Below are 20,779 nucleotides of genomic sequence, written 5' to 3'. Positions count from 1 at the left end.
GTGATAAGTCCCCATACTTACAGCATACTCAGTAAAAGGAAACAGGTAGAAACAGGGAACGTTAAATTGATTATAAGGAATTTTATCGGAATGGGTATTTTTGCAACTTTCAAAGTCACAAAGTACATGATTTTGGATCACTGTTTATCAGACCCATTCTAAGGTAAAGCGAGGCAAAGGTTTTGTTCAAAACTGAACGTTGAGATCACAGTTTACTTTGTTGTGTGTATTTCGTAATGTGAAAATGGTTCCCAGGCTTTCGGATCATTTGGCTTAGCCTACTACTTTCCTTGCTCTTTCTTGTAGTTTCTCTTTTTTGTATTGCTGATCGTTTATGCTACAGCCGTACGAGCTGTGAAGCTAAGAAAAGGCGAGATGGCAAATTTATCAGGGATAAAGTGTTGCTCGTGCTTATATTAGCTAGTATTATTTTTTTTAAAATAAATTGATATGGAAGCTTATCTTTTTCACCAAAGTTTACTCACATAGAAAACAATTCCAAGGAAGTCCATGAGATTTGCTTCCATAGAGCTGTAATTTAAATTTGATATGCCGGGTTGTAAGAGTGCACTGAATGAGTCTTCTGCAAACAGTGCTCCTAGTTCCTTACACCTACTCCTCTTGATGTGTCCTGCTGCTGAATAAGGTAACAGAAGCTGACCCAGGATTTTCCAAAGGGCCTGCATCTAGATAGAATGCCTCAAGCTTCAGGCTTAATATAATGTATTCAGGTAGCATTTTCAGAATTTCATAACCTTCCTGGTTTAACCCAGAGCTGATGGGGGTGTGTGTCTCAGCTGACCATATTGGTTCCAACTCACCCTATCAGTTCCAACAATATTCTTTGTTTAAATCAGAGGGGGGGGGGAGGGAAATCTCTTTTTGCCAGTCTGTGAGGATGTGACTTGTTATAATGTAGAAGAGACCACCCAGTGGCTATATTATAAACACCTGACAGATAGCATAAGAAAACAAGGCCTTTGTTCTTGAATTGTAGATTTGTATGGCTTTCTCATTCACTGCTTTTAATCAGATGCCCTCTTTTCGCACTTGCTCTCCATTGCAATTAATGCAGTACTCTATAAATTGTGTATTGCTCTGAGTCAGATTACACAATTCCCATTTCCTATTTTTTTTTCTGGAAGTCTCTCCACCTCAACAACTAAAACTCCTTAGAGTGCCCGACATTATCTAGGGGCTTCTGTCCACTTACTTTTAAGACGTCAGTGTGTAATATTGAAGGTGCTGCCTTAGTCAATCATTTAAATGCCTTTGGTAAAATCTGCCAAATTTAGATATCCTAGAAAAAAATGTCAAAGTTACAAAGTGTGTTCTTTGTAGTAATTGGTAGATCCCACTTGGATATTATCAGTGGGGGATCTGAGGAACTCGGATGAGAATGCCTGCTCTCTCAGCTTTTTTGTTGTGCATCTCCTGTCGGAGCTGTCCTTGGCTAAATTCTTTTTAATTTCTATCGTGTGCCTTTTAGTTCTGGATGCATGTTGAGAATATTTTGATAATTCTGCCAAAGTAGATGTCTCTGTGGAGAACTAAAATTCTGGAGCAGAGTCAGAAGACTCAGCAATTCAGTTATATGAAGTCAGCTTTCTCTTTGACCCACCCACCCACCCACCACACCCTTTGTTGTAGAAGCTACTATCTTTTCCCAAGGAAGAAAATTCCATTAAAGTAATGGCTAATATTGCTTATGGACTTGAAGAATTTGGTGGTTTCAGAAATAGGGAGTTCCTCCCACAAAGTTCTGTTGTCCCCAGTCCAATTTCTCAGGTCCTTGCTATGCTGCCTATGTATGTATGCATGCATATGCACCTGTATTACTTTGCTCTTGCTGGACTGCTGCTTCTGTTAGCCTACACACAATGTTGTCTTGTTGTTCTTTAAGTTTCGCAAGTTGCTTCTGCTTCTGTTTATTTTCTATACTCATTTTTTTTCCAACTGTAATCTATAATGTGCAACCATTTCCTCTCTCAGAGATGCATTCCTCCTTTTTGGGGGTTTGGGGTTTGTCTACAACGTCAGATTCTTAATTTTGGTTTTCAGTCGGTTCCATTTAAAACAAGCTTCTTTCTAATCTCCAGCTTGTTTGGAAAACTGAAATGTTCTTCTTCAGAAGCTCAAATGCTGTGCCTTTTGGTTAACCAGCTATTTCAGTTTCAAAGTCTAAAGTCCTAAATATCTTATCTGAATGAGCAAGTTGGCATATTCTTCCTTAGTTGTATATTGCGTATGCAACTGAATTCCAAAACTTTGTATAAGCAGATGATGCATGTGAGTTCACTAGTTAAGGACTCAATTTTATCAGTAATGGGTAGATAATTGAACGATGATAATCACTGCCCCTTTTGATAGTCAAAGCCTACCCTTTCATGTTTTTCTTAGCCTTGTTGCTCTTCCTCTTCTGTGCGTGTTATATCTATGTAACAAATTGTTTTTAAGAGTTCTGTTGCTACTATTCTACATTTTAAAAACTTTTTATAACTGTTGTGTTACTGCATTAATCGGGTAAATATTTTTGCTTTTGGAGTAACTTAGTTACTCTGTTTACACTGAGGGAAAGGGCTCAGTTTAGTCTTGTGATTAACATTAATAACTGCAGTACCAAAAACTAAAGGGAACAGAATTACTTTATATTACAGTGTTTCTGCTACTCCAATAAATATTCACTCTATTCTGTTCCAAGCTCAGCGAAATGCCTTTACAAGAGACTCCTAAGAATCGGTTCAGTGTTTCTTGCAATGTGTGTCAACCACTGTATGTTCCATTTTTTAAAAAAGCCAAATAGTTCTTGTATGACATTTTCTAATTGCTTTAACTGGAGCTGCTTCTTTGCTTTTATACTAAGAGAACAAAAGTTGGGGATGTTATTACCCTGGGAAAGCTTAGCTTCTTTGTTTGAGTGGGACAGACTTTCCAGGCAGAATATTAAATAAGGCTGACAGCAGTGTCTGTCCACTGATCTCACTGTGGGTTCACTGATGCACTGGGGTTTATTTGTTTGACCCTGGCTGTGTAGCTTACTTGGTTCTGTTGTGTGATGTCTATCTCCCCATTTTTCTTACCACTTACTCTAGTTTAGACTTGAGATTACTATCTTGTTTGTTTTATTTCTTTAATTTATTTCCCATCTTAAAAGACCTTTTAGACTACATTATGGCTGGACAGTTTTTGTATAACTTTCAATTCTCTGTTTTAGTATCAATAAATATTTTTTTAACTTAACTGACTGGCTTGTTCTGCTTCATTTGGATAGTCTTTTCACTATGACCTTATTTCCCTAAACCTAAGCTTAAAATAGTAATTCATTTATAACACATATTTTACTGACAATGCAATCTTATACATGTTTATTTAATAAAATCACACTGCATTGTATGGGTTTTATTTCCAAGCTTCTGTATATAATTTCAGCTTTCAGAATATTTCTTTAACTTTGCCAGTATAAAAGTACCTGCTGATACAGGCTTCAGAAGTAGTAAATGAGAGAAAGAAACATTAGAGGCTTCAATCAGCAGATGTGAAGATCTTGAGCAATTATTAAAGGGTATAGCTCTTTAATAATTTAATATAATAATTATTAATAATTAATAATTAATAATAATTAATAATTTAATAATATAAGAGTATAGCTTGGCGGGTCGAATCCCGAGTGCCGCGTAACAGAGTGAGCGCCTGTTACTCGTCCCAGCTTCTGCCAACCTAGCAGTTCGAAAGCACGTAAAAATGCAAGTAGAAAAATAGGGACCACTGTGGTGGGAAGGTAACAGCGTTCCGTGCGCCTTTGGCGTCTAGTCATGCCGGCCACATGACCACGGAGATGTCCTCGGACAAGCGCTGGCTCTTCGGCTTTGAAACGGAGATGAGCACCGGCCCCTAGAGTCGGAAACGACTAGCACGCATGTGCGGGGGAACCTTTACCTTTACCTTTTATAGCCACTGATGTAGTAACGTATAGTTCTCTTAAAGGATTTTCAGAGTACTAATTAATACAACCCCTCCTCCCAAAATATCTACGGTAATAGGATTGGGATGCTCTCTATGCAGTTTGCTTTATCCTTTCTTTGTGGTGGTGTGTGACATTTCAGCACTGAACTGATAATTTTCACAAATATTCCAGAAAGTTGTATGGCCCTTGTACAGCAAATGAGGAACTATCAAATATCCCCAGTGGGGAAAAAAAGTTTCAAGCAATTATTTTACCTCTGGTTATGTAGATTGTGGTATTTTTGGTTATAATTTGCAGATGGCATTAATCTTAAAAGTAGACAAAAAATGAATTAGAATACTTCATTATCAGAAAATTTTAATGAGGTCTAAAAATGCATTTTTAATGTCACAAGGTATTTATCTTTATTCCTTTATTCTTATCAATGATGTGGTGCATTTGGAACCTGTCTTTCGAATTAGCAACTGTTTAATTACACCATAAAAAGGAAACATAGAAATAATCTCCTGAGGAGGAATGGGACGTAAAAGTTGAGAGGATTGAAATATGAAACTTGCCTTGTTTCATTTAAGGACTATTCAAGCCTTTTGAATAGTTCATACTTTGGTCAAGCTAATGAAGATTTGATCCAATTGACTTATTTTACTTTAACAAAGCTAGAGATTGGTAAAGAAGTTAAATTTCTAACTGCTCCTTGCTGTCTATACAAGAGCAGTTCCTTACAGTACATTTTCCTGGGTTAATATATGTGCAAATTATTTAGAATAATATTTTTAATTTTTTTATTCATTTGGCCCCCATCTTGCCACAAGAATATTCCTATTCTAACACGCCTGACTTTCCTTTTTCATGGCTAATTTTGGCTGGAAAATTTATAACAGCAACTGGATTCTGGAAGGCTGATTATACTGTAAGTAGCAAGATTAAGAACACTGATAACCAGAATGGCAAAGAAATCACTATCATTGTAGCCTTTAACTTAAAATATGCTATGATGAAGCCTTGAATCCAGGATTCTTCAAATGCTGCTAGATTAATCGACTTCAAATGTTCCTGTGCAATGGAGCCACATTCCTGCAAAATTAAAATCCGGAACTGATAAATCCAGCTGGAGCATCTTTGTTCTGCTTTTCGCTTTTCCTCCAAATGCAGGGTCCCTGCTTCGTCAGCAGTTTCCCGAGTCTTGCCTTGCTAAGATCGGCATTAGAAGGATTTCCTTCGGTCGCGTGTGTCCAGTCCAGCCTGACTTCCTGGTACTGTAGTAGGGCTCCGCCATAAGGTCACCCCTAGTGGCCAGCTTAGGGTGGTACACCCCGATGTGTACTTTTCTGAAGTCTCCCATCTATGGCAGTCAGCTGCCTGAGGCTCCGATAGTCACAGCGTGTCCAGCAGCCACTCAGTTTTTCCCAGGGTGCTACTACCCCTGGGTGAGCATCGGCACAGGATGCAGCACAATCCTTTCCTCCGCCTCTTCTTCCTTTCCCCGTTTCCATCAGGAAAAGTCACGTCGCCCAAGGAGCTGGGACCGTTCTGGATGCTTTGGAATCTCCCAGAAGATTTGCTTACTAAGCCCCAGGGACACGATGACGCGTCGCTCGCGTGGAAGGTTTTGCAAACCTGGCTCCGTCGGTTCCTTCAAGGAACCGGCGTCTGCACCTCCGGCCTTTATGGCACTTGTGTGATCTCAGCCAGTGACTGCAGATCGTTCGCGTCGGATACTCCAAGCTTAAGTAGAGGGACCGGGGGATTCTGGGACTTGTACTGTGGTTCCTCTGGAGAGCGGCCGGGTTGGAGGAAGCGCGGTTTTGTCTGTGTCATCCTCCTCATCCGTACCAAAACTTGGGGTTCGTGTTTCCCGTTCCTTCGCTATTAGAGCTGTCATCATTTTGGAAGCGATATCAAGACTGAGCAGGAAAACCTGATCGCTCACTTCTCCTTTTACAGCTGGGGGTCGCTGTTTCGTGGCAGACGTTGGTCGCAATCCAGCCGTCCTAAAAAAAAGAGCTGAAGTTGCTTTAAGTCCTCTCTAGGGGGAATCCTGGACAGCCCTCTCGGGGCGCAAACAGAGGGCGGCAGGGAGGAAAGGCTGTCCTGAAAACCAAAGGCGGCCTTAGAGCGAGGAAAAAAGCTGGCTGGGTTCGCGGAAGAACTGCCCAACAAGGACCCCTTCACTTGACAAAAGTTAGGCAGGTTCATTCATTCAGATTAATCCCGAGCGAAGTAGCGTCAAGCATTACGGTCGCTAAGAAGAGATAACGGGCACCGATCTTCGTTGGCTGTTGTAAACTGTGAACAGTTATCCCGTGGTCCGTTCATATTTGAAGGACACTCTCACAAATCAAACTATATTTAGCCACAGCTAAGAATAGTTGCTTACGAATAAACGTGCCTGCGATCGTCTGAGCTTGGCGTCTTTAATTCTGAAAAATATTAACGTCGGGTGGCAAAGAGCTTTTGCTGGGACTCCACACCCAGCGAAGCCAGCCCTGGTTGCCAGACCCATGCTCCTTATTTTCCAAGGATCAAGGGCGCTTTTCTATTCTTGATTGATTGATTCACTTTCTCCAGATTAACCAACTGAAGTCTGGCCCTGCCCGATGGAACTTTCCAGACGGAGTTTGGGGTGGCCCAGATGACGCACCTTTGACTTCATTATAGAGACTCTGTTTTCGGGGAGTTGCATCGCTTTCGCCTTCCCTTAGCGCTGGCCAGGCAGGACCCCATCTGCCTGGCAGACTCTCTAGAGAACATGCCCAGGTTCCATTTCCCTGGAGCCTCCACGCTGGGCTTTCTTTTCTCGTTCTTTTTTCTGAGAAGTTGTCCAGAGGTCCTGTCGTCTGTCTAGGACAGGGGTAGGCAACCTCGGCTCTTTTATGACTCATGGACTTCAACTCCCAGAATTCCTGAGTCAGCTCAGGAATTCTGGGAGTTGAAGTCCATGAGTCATAAAAAGAGCCGAGGTTGCCTACCCCTGGTCTAGGACCTTCACTGATCCTGAAAAGCAGAAACAAACCTGGTTCGTAGAGGGATGGGAGGTCACCATGAACTCCCACATCTATCAGTTCCACTGGGCAATTTTTTTAAAAAAACGGACGATCCCCTCCCTATTGTTGCCAAGAAAATCGGATGGATCTGCTCATGAAATCTTGTGGAGTCTAATTTGCCTCCAGACCGATTTTACCTGTTGCCTCTAAGGAGTCCCCTTTAAGATGGGCTTCTGTACATCCCTTTCTCGGTCTCTCCAGCCATTCCTTGCTTTTCCATTCCTTCTTAGTCAAACAGATATTTCATGTCTTGCCTCTTACACGTATTTGTCCTTCTTGTTAAATCCAGAGCAAATCTGTCTGGAAAGTCAAGATAGAAAGTGTTCTAGGGTCTCTGCCACCACTCTCGGCTTGGTGCTAAAGAGACCAAAGGGACCCACTTGGAATGGGAAGGGGTATGCTTTTAATCCAAAAGTTAAACGGTGACGGGGTAAAGGAAAGCTGGCTTCGAAGGCAGGCACATACATACTAAGAAGTATAAGTCATTGTCTGGGTACAGTCTTCTGCGCAAACTGGTTGAGCCAAGCTGTTCTCTTGACTTCATGAATACACCAATAAATCTCTTGGCAATCCATTTTTTTAACCTCACAGGTTAAGCTATAATTCTGAGATTTCCTGGTAGTCTCCCATTCCAAGGATCAATTAGATCGGAGCCAGTTAAGTTTTTCAAGACCGGCCGCTTAGCATTTTATTGAACGGTAACCAAAGGGCTCCCCATTTCCAATAACTTAAGAAAGTTCATCCGCTACGAGGCTGTAAAACTTCCGCTGGAAACGGACCACTGGCCAGGACTGGTCTAAGCAGAGGGGGGGTTTGACAGCTGACTACTCTTTGCGCCTGGCCGCTTAGCCGCGCCGCTCCCAGCTCCCCAGTAGAGAGAGAAGACCTTAGGATATCTGGCCTTAGTCACTGCCCGGCGCTTGTATGCGGGAATATAAAGGCTTGCGGGTAGAGTGAAGGTTGTGAGAAGCGGCGATTCCCCTTCCCAGGATGCGCCCATCATCTTGAAAGCACTCGCCTTCAAATTCAGAATCGCCGAGTTTCGATCTCCCGAAGGGCGGGGGGGGGGAAGTGGGGAGGAGATGATGTCTCCCCATCTTTGGTTAGGGAAGGCGGCGTCTTTGAGGTCGGGGAGAGGAGGGGACAGATTCTGGTCTCGTCCCAACCCGGACCAACTAAAACTGGCCCGCTCACCCTTAATTTTACAGTCCAGTTCTGCAGCTTTGCCCGGGCAAGTTTAACCTGCCTGCTGGAGACAAGATGAGCTGCTTACTAAGGCTCCGTCTCTGGGCCAAGCCACCCCCATCAATTGTAAGGACGCCTTTTAAGAACCCGTAAAACAACCACTATTCACCGAACATTCAAGCACATATGTTGGGTGCAAGGCTTTTTGCAAACATTGAGGTACTTTTTAAGTTAGCTTAAGCCAAGTTTCTTCTTAGAGCAGCCTTCCTCAGCCTGAAAAATCACGCCAAGTGTTTAAGACTTTTAACTCACAGCATTGCTAAGCCAGAGTCACCACCAACAGATCTGGGGAGGGCTGCCTTAGAAATTACCCGCCGAGGCCGTAAAGCAACGCCTAGTGAGTGGGGAGTAAGCGGACTGCAACAACAGGACGGCGTTCACTTCCTTAGTAAACACGCAGCGATCTGTTTTGCCAGTTTGGTCGGCTGTCTTCGGGGAAAAGAAAAGAAAGGACGCGGGGTACAAAAGTTACGGTCTCCCAAAGACCTTTCGCCTTGCCCTCCTCCCGTTCTCAGCCGCCGCCCCGGACGCCGGGTGGCGAAATCGAGGCAAGCCGTCCAGGAGGCACTGGAAACACCGGCTCCACTCGCCGCCCTGGCTCTTTTCGACCTCTTCCTCTTCCTCTGGTGGGAGGGGAGGAACCTCCTGCTCTGCCCCCGCGCTGGTCTGGAGAGAGGAGGAGGAGGAGGAGGAGAGAAACCTGGGCTCGTCACTCCAAGTTCCGGCTCTTCCCTTCCAGGACCACGCGACGCTTTTTTGCAAGGCGAGGGAAGCAACCCGACGCAACCTCACCCACCCAACCAGTGTTTCTGGACTCGGTAATTGCCTGCTTGATGACACACGCGCGCACATGCACGAGTACATACACCAGACTGAAAACACGCCGGAATAACAATAATTATGTTGGCGCAGAATCTGGAGAAGGGAGAGGTGCCCATTTAACAGAAAGAAACAGAAAGAAAGAAAGAAAGAAAGAAAGAAAGAAAGAAAGAAAGAAAGAAAGAAAGAAAGAAAGAAAGAAAGAAAGAAAGAAAGAAAGAAAGAAAGAAAGAAAGAAAGAAAGAAAGAAAGAAAGAAAGAAAGAAAGAAAGAAAGAAAGAAAGAAAGAAAGAAAGAAAGAAAGAAAGAAAGAAAGAAAGAAAGAAAGAAAGAAAGAAAGAAAGAAAGAAAGATCTGCCTCCCCCACAGACCCGACGCCTTGCCCTCCTCCTCGGCAAGTTAACGCGCGAGAGAAAGAGATTCGCTGGGGTCGATCTTTAGGATCCCCGACTGGAGCAGGTGCGGGAACAAGGAGTTAAAGTCAAATTCCCCGTGTGGGGTGCGGAGAACCCCTTTGCAATAAATGGGGAGGAGTTTTGATGCTGGCTAATTCAAGAGTACGGCCTTCCTTGGTATTCGTTGAGATAGTGATTATTACATCGATGGCGGTGCCGCGATTGAATCGTAAGACCCACCTTTACGCTGGGAAGTCCGCGGCCGACGTTGGAAACGCAGTGGCGGTCGCTCTTTCTAACTCCTGTAACCAATTAGCTGCAGTTGAAACTGATTTACTCCAGATTAAGATAATGTACCCCACTGACTCTTCACCTAGCGCCTGGGAGGGTCACGCAAAGTATTTGGCCTCTGAGACTAGGGTGAGTTGCGCCTTAGGGTAAGTTGAAATGGAGCTTGGGCTTCCATTTCTTGTGGGCATGCCTTGCCTTGGCATTTTGCGTGAACTCGACCTTTCGGTTTCTACCCGAATTGTGTTTTGTGGGGGGGCATGCCGGACGAACCTTAAATCAGGGATTATGACCCGCAAACCCGTCTTTTAGAGTCAAGCTTAGCGGTTGTGCGAAACCAGCCGCTCAGCAACCTTTCAGATCAAGGATTGGCATTGTTTCTAATCGCGGGGCGCCCTATATGGTCCCCCTTCCCACGAAGGGCGCAGGCGCGCTAGCTTGTCTCCTATAACGCCTCCGTCGCTTCTCTCGCAGGCTTCCCGGACTCGCCAGTTTTACGGATCTCCAAACTCTCCGCGCTGCCACGCAAGGCAAAGCTGCAAAGACCTGAGAAAGTGCGTGGCCACGAAGGCCACGGCAAATTATTACTTCCAAAGAGTTATATTCGTAATAGTGTTAAAGCTAGATGAGAAAGACGGAAGGCTATATTTAAAAAAACAATGAAACGTGGTTTTCGTTCTTGACATCTCAAGAATTTCTCTCCGGGATTAGGATTTCTGATTACAAAGAAGCCGCGGGTAAGCTAACTCTGCGGGCCTAACCGAATAGGGGCAAACGAGCCCTGTATTTTATTTGAGTTAAATTCAAATCTGCCTGTTTTCCTCTCCTGGCCTTTTAGTTTGATCTCAAAGATCACAAAGGAAGACATGGAATCGAAGCCACAAAGGCCCTTTGCTTTACAGCCTTTATGGTGAAATTTGGGATTCTGGATCATCGTAAGGAGCCTGCCAACCCTCTGCTTGGGTAGTCCTATTAAATTGTTTTACTAATTATTTTCCAGGTAAAAGATACAAAGGCTGTTGAGTTCACTTGAAGGCAACAGGAGTAACTGAATGTCTGTAAAGTCCCTGGCAGGGCTGGCCTCCCACTCAGATTAGCAACATTGTAAAACTAATTAATCATCTGAAAATAGATTGATTCATGCTCGATTATAGTAACTGCAATAGCAATAACACTTAGACTTATATACCGCTTCACAGTGCTTCACATCCCTCTTTAAGCTGTTTTCAGAGTCAGCCTGTGCCCCCCCCCAACAATCTGGGTCCTCATTTTACTGACCTCAGAAGGATGGAAGGCTGAGTCAACTTTGAGCCCACCAGGATCAAACTGCAGGCTGTGTGTAGAGTTAGCCTGCAATACTGCATTCTAACCACTGAGCCACCAGATTATGCTTGTTAGATCCAGCTTCCACCCATAATTTGGTGACAGATACTGCTCCCCTTTTTAAGCTTCAACTTCGTAGGACCTCATTTGATGAATGCCCCAAGAGAAAGAAGCTTGGAGTCCAAGGACATCCATTACCAGGCAAAAATGATATTCTCAGGGAAAGGTTCTTTATTTCAGTTTCTCAGCGATCCAGTAGGAGAACAACCAAGGTCAGATTCCTGGTCTACACTACCTGAATTTTGGTCAAGCATGAAGTGCCTCAAAAAGGCTCCCCTTTCGGTTGTGTGTTGAGCAGCTGGTTAGGGCAAGGGGGTAGCACTGTCTTTTCCTAATTTTAGCACCTCACTCAGGAAATGGGCCCAGCTTCCGATCAGAGGAACTGTGGAATGAGCCAAGATGCAGCCATGTGCTCTTTTGCCCACAAGCCTCTTAGCAGAGCAAGATAGGGCGACACCCGCCCCCCCAGAAATGTGAATCACGAGGAGTCTTTTACCTCAAGAGAGCAACAAACGAAACAAAGCCAAGTCTCTATTTACAAAGAATTATATATATTTCAATTCACAAAAAAGCAGGTACTGTATTAAACATTCCACATTTGCAGAAGACACCTACTTAAGCTTCACTTATGAGACTGTGAGGCCAGTTCAATGATGTTTTTTTTCCTTGTACAAATCTTAAAAGAGAATTAAATAACTCACACCCACATACATTCAATAAATGTAACTATGTACATAGACAGATACACTCACATGTCGGTCTAGCTTTTATATACCCATGTGTGTGCCTCTAGAAACCCACATCACAGGGGGCATATACCACCTTTGACACCCAAGGAAGTAGAGAGAGCACTAAAGATTGTTTCTACCCAGGAAAGATACCCTCCTAGGCACTCTCCCCTCTTCCCCACGCCAGCTCTAAACTATAAGGAATCACTGTCAACAGACACATATGCTGACATGTTTCTTCACCCCTGGTTGAACTCAACAGATTTGCAGAGCTACATAAATGCTTTGAGCTGACTGGAATTTAAAATGTCAGTTTTCCTTTAAATAAGAAAGGGAGGGAGAGGAGAAAAAAAATGAAGCTGGCTTACTTCTTCAGCACAATCTAAAGAAAATGCCCATATTGATTTTGTTGGAGAAATCCCACCTCCAAAAAGCAGGAGGAGATAGGTGGGCAAAGAAACAATACTTCTAGCAGAGCCCGGAAATGACCTGGGCTTTTCTGCTTCTTGCAACATTCACCTGATTTTTCTCCCTGTCTTTTCTCATTAGGCCACACATAGTGTTTCATGCCCTGTTCACTCCCCCAATTAGAAAGTGTGTTAAAAGGGCCCAGTGAATCAGCCATTCAGAAAAAGAACAGAGAAGTCAACACATCCCCCTGCTAGGCCCTTAGGGGCTGTGAGGCAGATTTGTGCTTTTTGAACCAACAAAAGATGCTTAAATCAATATCTATTGGGATACCACAGCACCTGCTAAAAGCCAAGGAAATGACCCTTCCCCCAATTTCCTCTGCATGTTCCCTCTTAATCGGGAGCTTTACAGAATAAAGCACAACCAAACCCCTTTCTTGAAAAGTTAAGCAGAGTTCATCTTCAAGGGAGCAGAGGAATGGTTTAAATGTTTGCTTAAAGTTGACAAGCATTTTTTTTAATCACTTGGCTTAGAAACTGGGGGGGGGAGGGGGATCAGAACAGATGCTTCTTTCTAAAAAATGAAAGAAATTCAGCTATAAAAACAGGTAACTCTGAAACTGATCTTTCCCAACTCCATTACATGGGACCGTTGACAATGTATCCTTAATAAGAAATTGAGAATGTATGAGGGAAATAATGATTTTATGCCACACAATAATACCCTATAAAGGAGCTACAAACACTGGGGGAAGTTGGAAAGTCCACTTTCAAAATAACAGCAGGAACTCTGAGAATATGACCAGTCAGATGCTTTCCTCCCAACTTTCTGGCATGTAAGGAATGTAAACAGATTTTTCTTATTGGAGTGAGGAGGGAAAAGATCAAGAGGGGGAAAAAATCAAAATTAAACTATCAGCTCAATTTCTTCTACTACTCCCACTTTCCCTCTATGACAGTCATATTAAAGTGCATAACAGCAGCTACACTTTAAAAAAAATCTTACACATCCCCTTCTCCCTTGCAAGAAAAGGTATTCAAGTTAATACTTCTTTGCTAAAACATATTTCAACTGTTTTTAATGGACACTTTTTAGAACAACAACTTTTTTTTTCAACTGGAGCAAAACAAAGCAAGACAATACTGTAAAGTCAAGTGCTTACTTCAGCTGTCCAGCCAGAACAGTTGTGTATACAGCACACTTGATTGTACAAAGCAACACCTTATAATATAGCAATTAAAAAAAAACCTGGAGCTTTTTCAGTCCCCAGATGAATATAATATCTCCATATTTTCAGTCAACATCATATTTGTGGGAAGGAAGGAGAAATAATTGGGGGAAAAATTAAATCAAAGTATTATGATTGACTAACAGGATCATTCATTTTATCTACACCAGCTCTTGCAGATGAAGCAAGAGATGCATCACTTTTCTGTTTTAATATCCTTCTTCAAAGGTCTTAAATTAAAAAAAAGCAACAAACAACTTAGAGTTGAAATATATATATTTATATGTATGTATATAGATATATATATATGTATTTTTCTTTAAATAACATATTTACATCTAATAGAAAATATAACTCTAGAGATAATTTTTTCAAACAAAATTGAAATTGGTGGCAAGGTTGGGGTGGGGAGGGAGAGATAAAGAATAGAATTAAGGACAGATATTTGAAAAGCAAGCCTGTCCAAAAAAGTTTAAAAATAAAAGTTTAAAAAAAAATCCCAATTCAGCCGACCTCTATCCAAAGCTTTTCAATGACTTTTCTTCTCTGAAGGAATTCACCGCTTTTCTTTAAAGAATCCTTGGTCTGTGCTGCTCTCCTTGATGGTTACTGTCAAAAAATTGGATGTCACATCAGTCACTACTACTTTCTCCAAATTGTTGAGAGATGGGCTCCAAGGTTCTTCTTCTGGGTCACCCAGGATCCGGGAGACAGGGATGCGGGCGATGAGGGAAGGCCTGCCAGCCTGCGTCCCTATGCCATCTCGATATAAGCTGCCTTGGTTTGCAGAGCTGTGCAAGATCTTAGAAGCCCCCAAGTCCAAACCACTTTGTCCTTTGGAATCCAGGAAATCCGCCCTGTGCTTGGTCAGTCTAGGAGGGTAAGTCTCAGGTGCACCCAGCTTCATGCCAGCTTCTGCCCTTGGGTTGGGAACAACACTGGGTAACTCAGGTTCCCGTCTCCGGGCTAACTGGATAACACTGTGTCCTGAACTGAATTTTGCTGTCCCAGAGTTAGCTGCCTCTTCCAATTTTCTGGCTTTTAAATAGTCCACTACCATCTTGTCACCAGGCTCCATTGATTTCCGCTTTGAGGCAACCTCTGCCATTTCAGGTAGGTCTTTCCTGGGCTTTGGACCTCGCTTTTTAAAGGCGCCTTCAGATCGGTCTTCCTCTGCCCCAACCCTGTTTTCCTGGATGGGCTCCATTCGAGGCATGTTGGGGGTAGAGGTGGTAGGGCTGCTTTGAGGAGGCAGCGGAATTTGTCTCAGTCCTTCTCTAGCCCGGGAAGTGGAGCCGAGTTCCTGTGGAGATCGTCCAGGATAAGGTACCCGGAGGCCCCTAGCAGAGTCACTACGGAATTCATATGTTTTGGCTTTGGCTTTGGCCTGGGCCTGTAAAAGAATGAAAGCAACTACACTTCTTTAGTCCTATGCTCCAACAATGATGTCAACACAGCTTAAAGGCAGAGTGAACCCCCCTCCCGGCACTCAAACACACACATCCACACACACAATACAGAGACAGAGCAGAAAAGAAGCTGGTTCTTCAAAATGTGGCCTTTTAATTAAGAAAAAAGTTGCATGTTTTATTATGATCACAACAGAAACTCAAAAAAAAAAACCATTACTCTTTGTACTTGTCTTTCTTACCTTTAAAAGGAAGGTTTTGGGTTTGGGGCCACGTTTCTTAGGACCATAAAGTTCCATTTCTCTTTCCCTAAATGTGGTTTTTAAGAAAAATAAATGCAGGCATTGTAAGGACATAGAATGATTTAATGGTGCTCTGAAACACAGTGTTATGGCTCTAATAAGGATGTAGGTTTCCTCAAACAGACATACCTTTCCTCAAAAGCAGCCAGCAGGCGGGCATCTAGAATGTTTTCCTCTGGTTCCCAGGTGCTGTACCTAGGAAAAAGTAAAAGAAAGTCAGAGAGGGAGGGGGAAAAAAGAGAAAGAAAAAGAAAATAATTTTTCCCTCCTTATCTTCCAAAACACAGCAAAGTAGCTTTCTGAGGAAAAATAGTGTCCCTCTGTCTACTCAACAAAGCATTACCTCCAGTCCTCCTGCAATTTTTGCTACCAATCTACATTAGACTGCACTGAGGTCTACTTACTTCTGAGACCAGCCTTTCCATTTCACCAGATATTCCATCCGACCCTGCAGTTGTGTCAAGAAGAAACAAATGAGCCCGCATTTCAGGAGAGCGTACTAAATGAACGGCGTTACAACCTACTCGCTCTAAAAATCAAAGGTGCTCCCGACCGCATGCGTCAATTAAAAAACAAAAAAACAAAAAAAAGCAAGCAGCCCAAAGCATGCCACGAAAATGCAAAGGCAAGCTAAGCTGCAAAGGCGGAAAAATATATATATATATATATATCCATGCATGAAAAGGGGGCGTGCTGCAACCCGGGATCCAATATGCATGCAGAGCTGCGTGCAGCAAAAGATAGCCGCAGCAGCCAAAACGTGCATGCAATTTAAGGCGGGGGGCGGGCGGGGGGGGGAAGGGTCCGCGACGCTCGAGATGGTGGCAATCTGCGCAGCGCGAGCCGAAAGGGGGAGCGGCAGGCAGCAAAGCGCTGCTGCAGAAAGGAGGGAGCCGCGCGGAGCCTCGCTCCTCCGCCTGCCTGCCTGCCTGCCTGCCTGCCTGCGGCCTCGGGCGGGCCTGGCGGCTTCGGTGCCGCGCGCACAAAGCCGAGACTGCGCTGCCAGGCGGCGCCGGGGCACCTACTTTCCGGATGCGTCTCTTGAGCAAGGCCTCGGCCGCGAAGACCCTCTCGCCCACGGCGGAGAGCTCCATGTTTACTCGGCCGCTGGCAGCAGAAAAGCGGCGGCGGCGGCGGCGGCGGCAGCGGCGGCAGCCAGCGCAGCCCAGACCATAATACTCCGCTCGCTGACGTCAGCTTTCTCCCTCCCTCGCCTCGCCTCGCCTGCCTCCCTGCCTGCGCACTTGTTGCTGGCTTAGCCTGCCTGCCCGCCTGCCCGCCCGCCCAGCCGCTCGTCCGAGGGAGAGGCCGCTCTTGCCGAAGCCCTGGCTCGGCTCGGCTCGGCTCTTCCCCAGCCTTCCCTTCCCACCGCCCCCCCGCCTCCTCGCGACGTGATCGGCGTTTCAATCACAAAGGGGCGGAGCCAAAGGAAGCAGGGATCCCGGAGGGGGGCAGGGAGGCTGCGTCCCCAGCAGGGGGAGCTGGGAGGGGGACCTCCGGAGAGGCTGCGGGGAGAGAGCGAGACGGAGGGGGTCTTCAGCTGTCTGGTGGGGGAAGCAAGGGGAGGCAGGGGGAGGGGAGCGGGAGCCCCCTCCCCACTCCTCCTCCTCCATATCCAGCCTCGCTCGTCGCACTCCTCCAATCCGCTAGCCCAATTTCAATCCCCTCCCCCCTCGTGTGTATGTGTGGGGGGGGGAATAAATCAATGGCATTTATAGAGCCTGGAGACAGGCGAAGCTTTTCTTTCTTTTTTAATCGACTTCCTTACTCCAGCTAAATAAACAACGGCCACCCCCTCCCTGAGCCTGGAAAGAAAATCCCCCTGCAAGTAATCAGGGGGCGGAATAATACGAGGTGGAGGAGAGGAGGTGCCCGTGCCCGATTAATCTCGGAGAGAGGAGGAGGCCAAGATCCTGGGAGTCTCGGGATCTGGGCATTGACGCATTGGGAGCTCGATCTTGAGCATTGGTTCTGGAGCATGGTGGATTCAGTTTGTTGCAAAAAGCGGAGGGAGGAGACATGCCGACCACGTAATACCATTCCTTCTTCTCTCTCGGCTAACGTCTCTCTTCGGGGGGGGGGGGTGAGTGGCAGGGCCGGAATAACCGAGGTTCCGAAACTGCTCTCCCTCGCTCCAACCCGTCGACTTTCCTGAAAAGGAGGCGCGGGTGGGTGGACACCCGTGCACATAATGAGTTGAAGCAGCCGCACAGAGCGCCCTCCCCCGTCTCTTTTCTAGTGGTTCCGGGAAGAATCGTCTCCTCCGAACTGTTCCCCATAGATCCAACTAGAACGGGACTTTCTCCGACAGTCTTGGATCTATGCAAATCTCTAGGAAGAGCGCCTCCCAGGCTCCACTTCGGTGCGCTCTGAGAAACCTACCGGCCCCTGCGCTTTCCCGCTGGTGTGCAATTTCCCCTTCATCTGGCATTCTGCAGAGGAGTGGAGAAATGCAACTATTTTTCTTTTTATTGCGACGTTTTGAAATAAACTCGGTGAACGTTGACTTCAGCATATTTTCTGTGAGAACCACAAAGACGCGGGGAGATGAGCGAAAGACACACTGCTGAGTGAGTGTGTGATGCAGAAATACCACAGAGTGTACTGTAGTGGCTTATAACTTACGTCCTGAGAGAAAAGCTACTTACCCACCGAAAAGAATGTTGGCCCTTCCACCCTTAAGTCTCTGAGTTTAGCGCTTAGGGTTACTTAGGAGAAACTTCCATAAAGACCAATTATCTTTCCCCCCCCCCCGTAAATTCTGGTGAGATCAAGAAAAGGTTACCTATACTTATACATCTGTGTAACCCGAAGGCCCTTCAGTGTCTTGAAATGCCATAGGGTTTCCCGACATGTTCCTTACTTCTGGAAATGCTAGATGTGACCAAAAGATGCACTTGTATGCTTCCGTGAAGAAATTGCGATCACGATCTAACCCCGCCAACAATCCAGTTGCCACGAATCATTTTGATTTGGATCTGAAAGAAGCTTAAAGTTAGTCCTGTTCTACTCTGCTTTTCTGCTTAAAATCAGAGGGGATCTGATTTTGTATCCCACCACACTTTTCATTTTCTGACACTGATGGGTTGGAATGAAAACCAAAGAGCTCATAGAAGTATACTAGTGTTCAGGCAATAGTTTTATAACAATATCTAGAGAGTCTATAATATACTTAACTCTCTGCGATCGAATACATTAAAACGCAAAACCAAGTCCTATCGTCAGTCAATCGGTATATGTAATTTTAACACACTTCCGGGAAGCGGATAGAGGCGGGGAGGATTGATGAGTCTATTAAAAAAAAAGCAACCGAGACATCTTCCCTTCTAAAAACGCCAGTTCTGAATTACAAAGTCGACTTTCGCAGCAACAAAAAGCAGTGCCAGCAATCCAGCTGTTTTTGCTTAAGTTTAAATACTTTCAAACAGTTTGAGTGAAAGTAAAGTCGACTTCAAGAGTCTATTACGCGAGGTTCTGATTTCCTAACTTTGAAGTACCTGGGGGGGGGGTTTCCGCTAGTCTTCTGGGGAGAGCGCGACGGGGTGGGAGAAAGGAGAGTGGCGGTGGAGTAGGGAAAATGTGGGGTAGGAAAAGTGTGGGGTAGGTCAGGTCCCATCCGGGGCGTCTGGAGGTCGGGAAGAAACCACCAGCCGATCCCGCCCTTAAGGGCACGAGTACTCACCCAACAACTTCTCCCAATTTCTCACACTCGCCATTAACTTTGGGTGAACCTTTTCACTGAACCGTTTACCGGATCTCATTTCGATCCGCTCCTCCACCAAACTCTTGAAAACACTAACACACTTGAAGAGTTCAGATATCTGCTCTAAAGAGATATTTTGCTGTATTTCATCCCTCAGTGACTTTATTGCCTTCTTGCCCCTCTTAACTATATTTATCTTTTGACTCTTTGAAGAGACTCAAAGGATTAGGAGACGTGGGAGGAGAGAATAAAGGCAGAAACAATGTTTTATTTTGTGTTTTCAAGATGGGGGGGTCTGTTTTTGCACTTTTCCGTGAAACCTAAACAACGATCCTCTCAAAGTGAATATTATACTTGCTTTATAGTGATTCCAGACTGAATAGCAGCAGCCCTTTTTTTGGCGCACCAGGAACCGGAGTGCGGGGATGGAGGAGACATCAATACAATCCTAGCATATACTGTCCCGCTTCTAGGAAATTAAAACACGAAAACAGTCGGAGGGGAAGCGAAGGTACGACCAGAAATATAACTTTGTTAGGCAACACCTCACCAAAAGAAGTGCGGTATTGGTTCCAGATGAAACACAAGATAAAAAAAGAATTGTCGTTTCTCAACACTGTCTCAATGTCCACCTTTAGCTTCTGTGCCCTCAGCAGGGGGGAAGGGAGAAAGGGCTCCACTGTATAAGACTCCAGACACTCGCCAAACTTGCCAGGGTAGGAATTCTATAACCACCTTAAACCTCTAGAATAGAGGCAGGTTTTGGGAGCAAGAGGTGGCAGCAGAATCTTGAATCGGAGCTACTTCGGACATTTGGTGGTTACTCAGCTATGTCTCGAGATGCCATAGTTCACCTTTACCTGTTTGATTCCTTCAACGCAACACGGTACGAATTAGAACACACCGCGCTCTCTCGCTCTCGCTCGCTCGCTCTCACACACACACCGCAACGCAACGCAACGCAACACAGGCGATTTCCAAACACCGCGAGTTGGAAAGCTGCTGGTTCCATCAGCAATCTACGTGCGTCTCTGCTTCAATAAATAAGGTAAAGCTTTCTCTTCCGCTAGGTTGTCTCTATCTGGTTGCAGTTTGGTCTGCCACGGAATGGGTCGGGGCGCCTGGTGAATGTGGAAATAAAATACTCAGTGCTGCAATTTTATAGCGAGGAAACAAACGGCAGCGGATCCATTTGCATCGTTATTAACAGCTTGGTCAAAGTACCTGCCCGTCCCCAATTCGCCCGGCCTCTTCCTTTCGCTTTCTTTGTGTACCCATAGCTCTCGGAGAAAATGAGCCTCACGCAACACCTGTTTCTTTCCAGGACGCCTAGCTTTGCTCTCTCCCAGTTGGGGCCGAAATCGGGACCGGGAAGGGGCTAGCGCTTGGGCGAATCAGAGAGCAAGCTGCCGAGTTACGCTTTCCTCCCGGGATCTCCTCCCGGCCTGGGATCAGGGAAAACCATTTGGCCAGAGACAGTCGCGGCGGGAGTCGCTTCTTGCGGAGGCTGCCTGCCGAATATCATCCCAGCCACCTGCCCCTTGAAAGTCAGGCCAGCAGGTTGAACCCGCGTGTCTAGAAGCGCGGGGGCCCGAAGGGAGAAATCTCCCTGTCCTGCGGCGAAAAACGCGGCGGGGGAAACCTGCTCTTTCAGCCAGGAGCCGCGTCTCCGCGGAGATCGGTGCTGCGCGCCTGCGCGCCGGTCGGGCTCGGAGAGAATGCGCGTTGGTGGGTTGCCGCGTTCAGGGCCCGAGGTCACTCCATTAAGGCCCGACTAGGAGCAATTGCTAGGTTCTGGTGGTGAGGCACGATCAGGTTTGACCTCGACCCCCTGATACAAAATAACGGAGAGCAGCCTTC

General features: G+C 45.5%; 1 protein-coding gene across 1 annotated transcript; it reads right to left on the bottom strand.

Annotated features, from left to right (window-relative positions):
* Window positions 1–11,683: 11,683 nt before the first annotated feature.
* Window positions 11,684–16,517, bottom strand: CBX8 (chromobox 8). The gene is made up of 5 exons (XM_081317985.1): window positions 16,242–16,517; window positions 15,621–15,664; window positions 15,346–15,411; window positions 15,157–15,223; window positions 11,684–14,898 (listed from the first exon to the last, which is right to left on the bottom strand). Exons 1-5 carry the CDS (start codon window positions 16,308–16,310, stop codon window positions 14,062–14,064), a joined length of 1,083 nt encoding a protein of 360 aa, XP_081174111.1. The 5' UTR covers window positions 16,311–16,517; the 3' UTR covers window positions 11,684–14,061.
* Window positions 16,518–20,779: the final 4,262 nt, after the last annotated feature.

Source organism: Vipera berus (assembly GCF_964194415.1).
Source record: "Vipera berus genome assembly, chromosome: 2".
NCBI classification, from domain to species: domain Eukaryota; kingdom Metazoa; phylum Chordata; class Lepidosauria; order Squamata; family Viperidae; genus Vipera; species Vipera berus.
Note: the sequence above shows the minus strand (reverse complement) of the source record. Positions and strands in the feature narration are given on the sequence as shown.

Excerpts from the sequence above, each read along its gene's own strand:
- CBX8 (XM_081317985.1), bottom strand. The coding sequence starts at position 16,310 with ATGGAGCTCTCCGCCGTGGGCGAGAGGGTCTTCGCGGCCGAGGCCTTG. Across the intron at positions 15,665-16,241 it reads TCAAGAGACGCATCCGGAAA|GGTCGGATGGAATATCTGGT; the intron begins GTAGGTGCCCCG and ends ACACAACTGCAG. Across the intron at positions 15,224-15,345 it reads CTGGCTGCTTTTGAGGAAAG|GGAAAGAGAAATGGAACTTT; the intron begins GTATGTCTGTTT and ends AACCACATTTAG.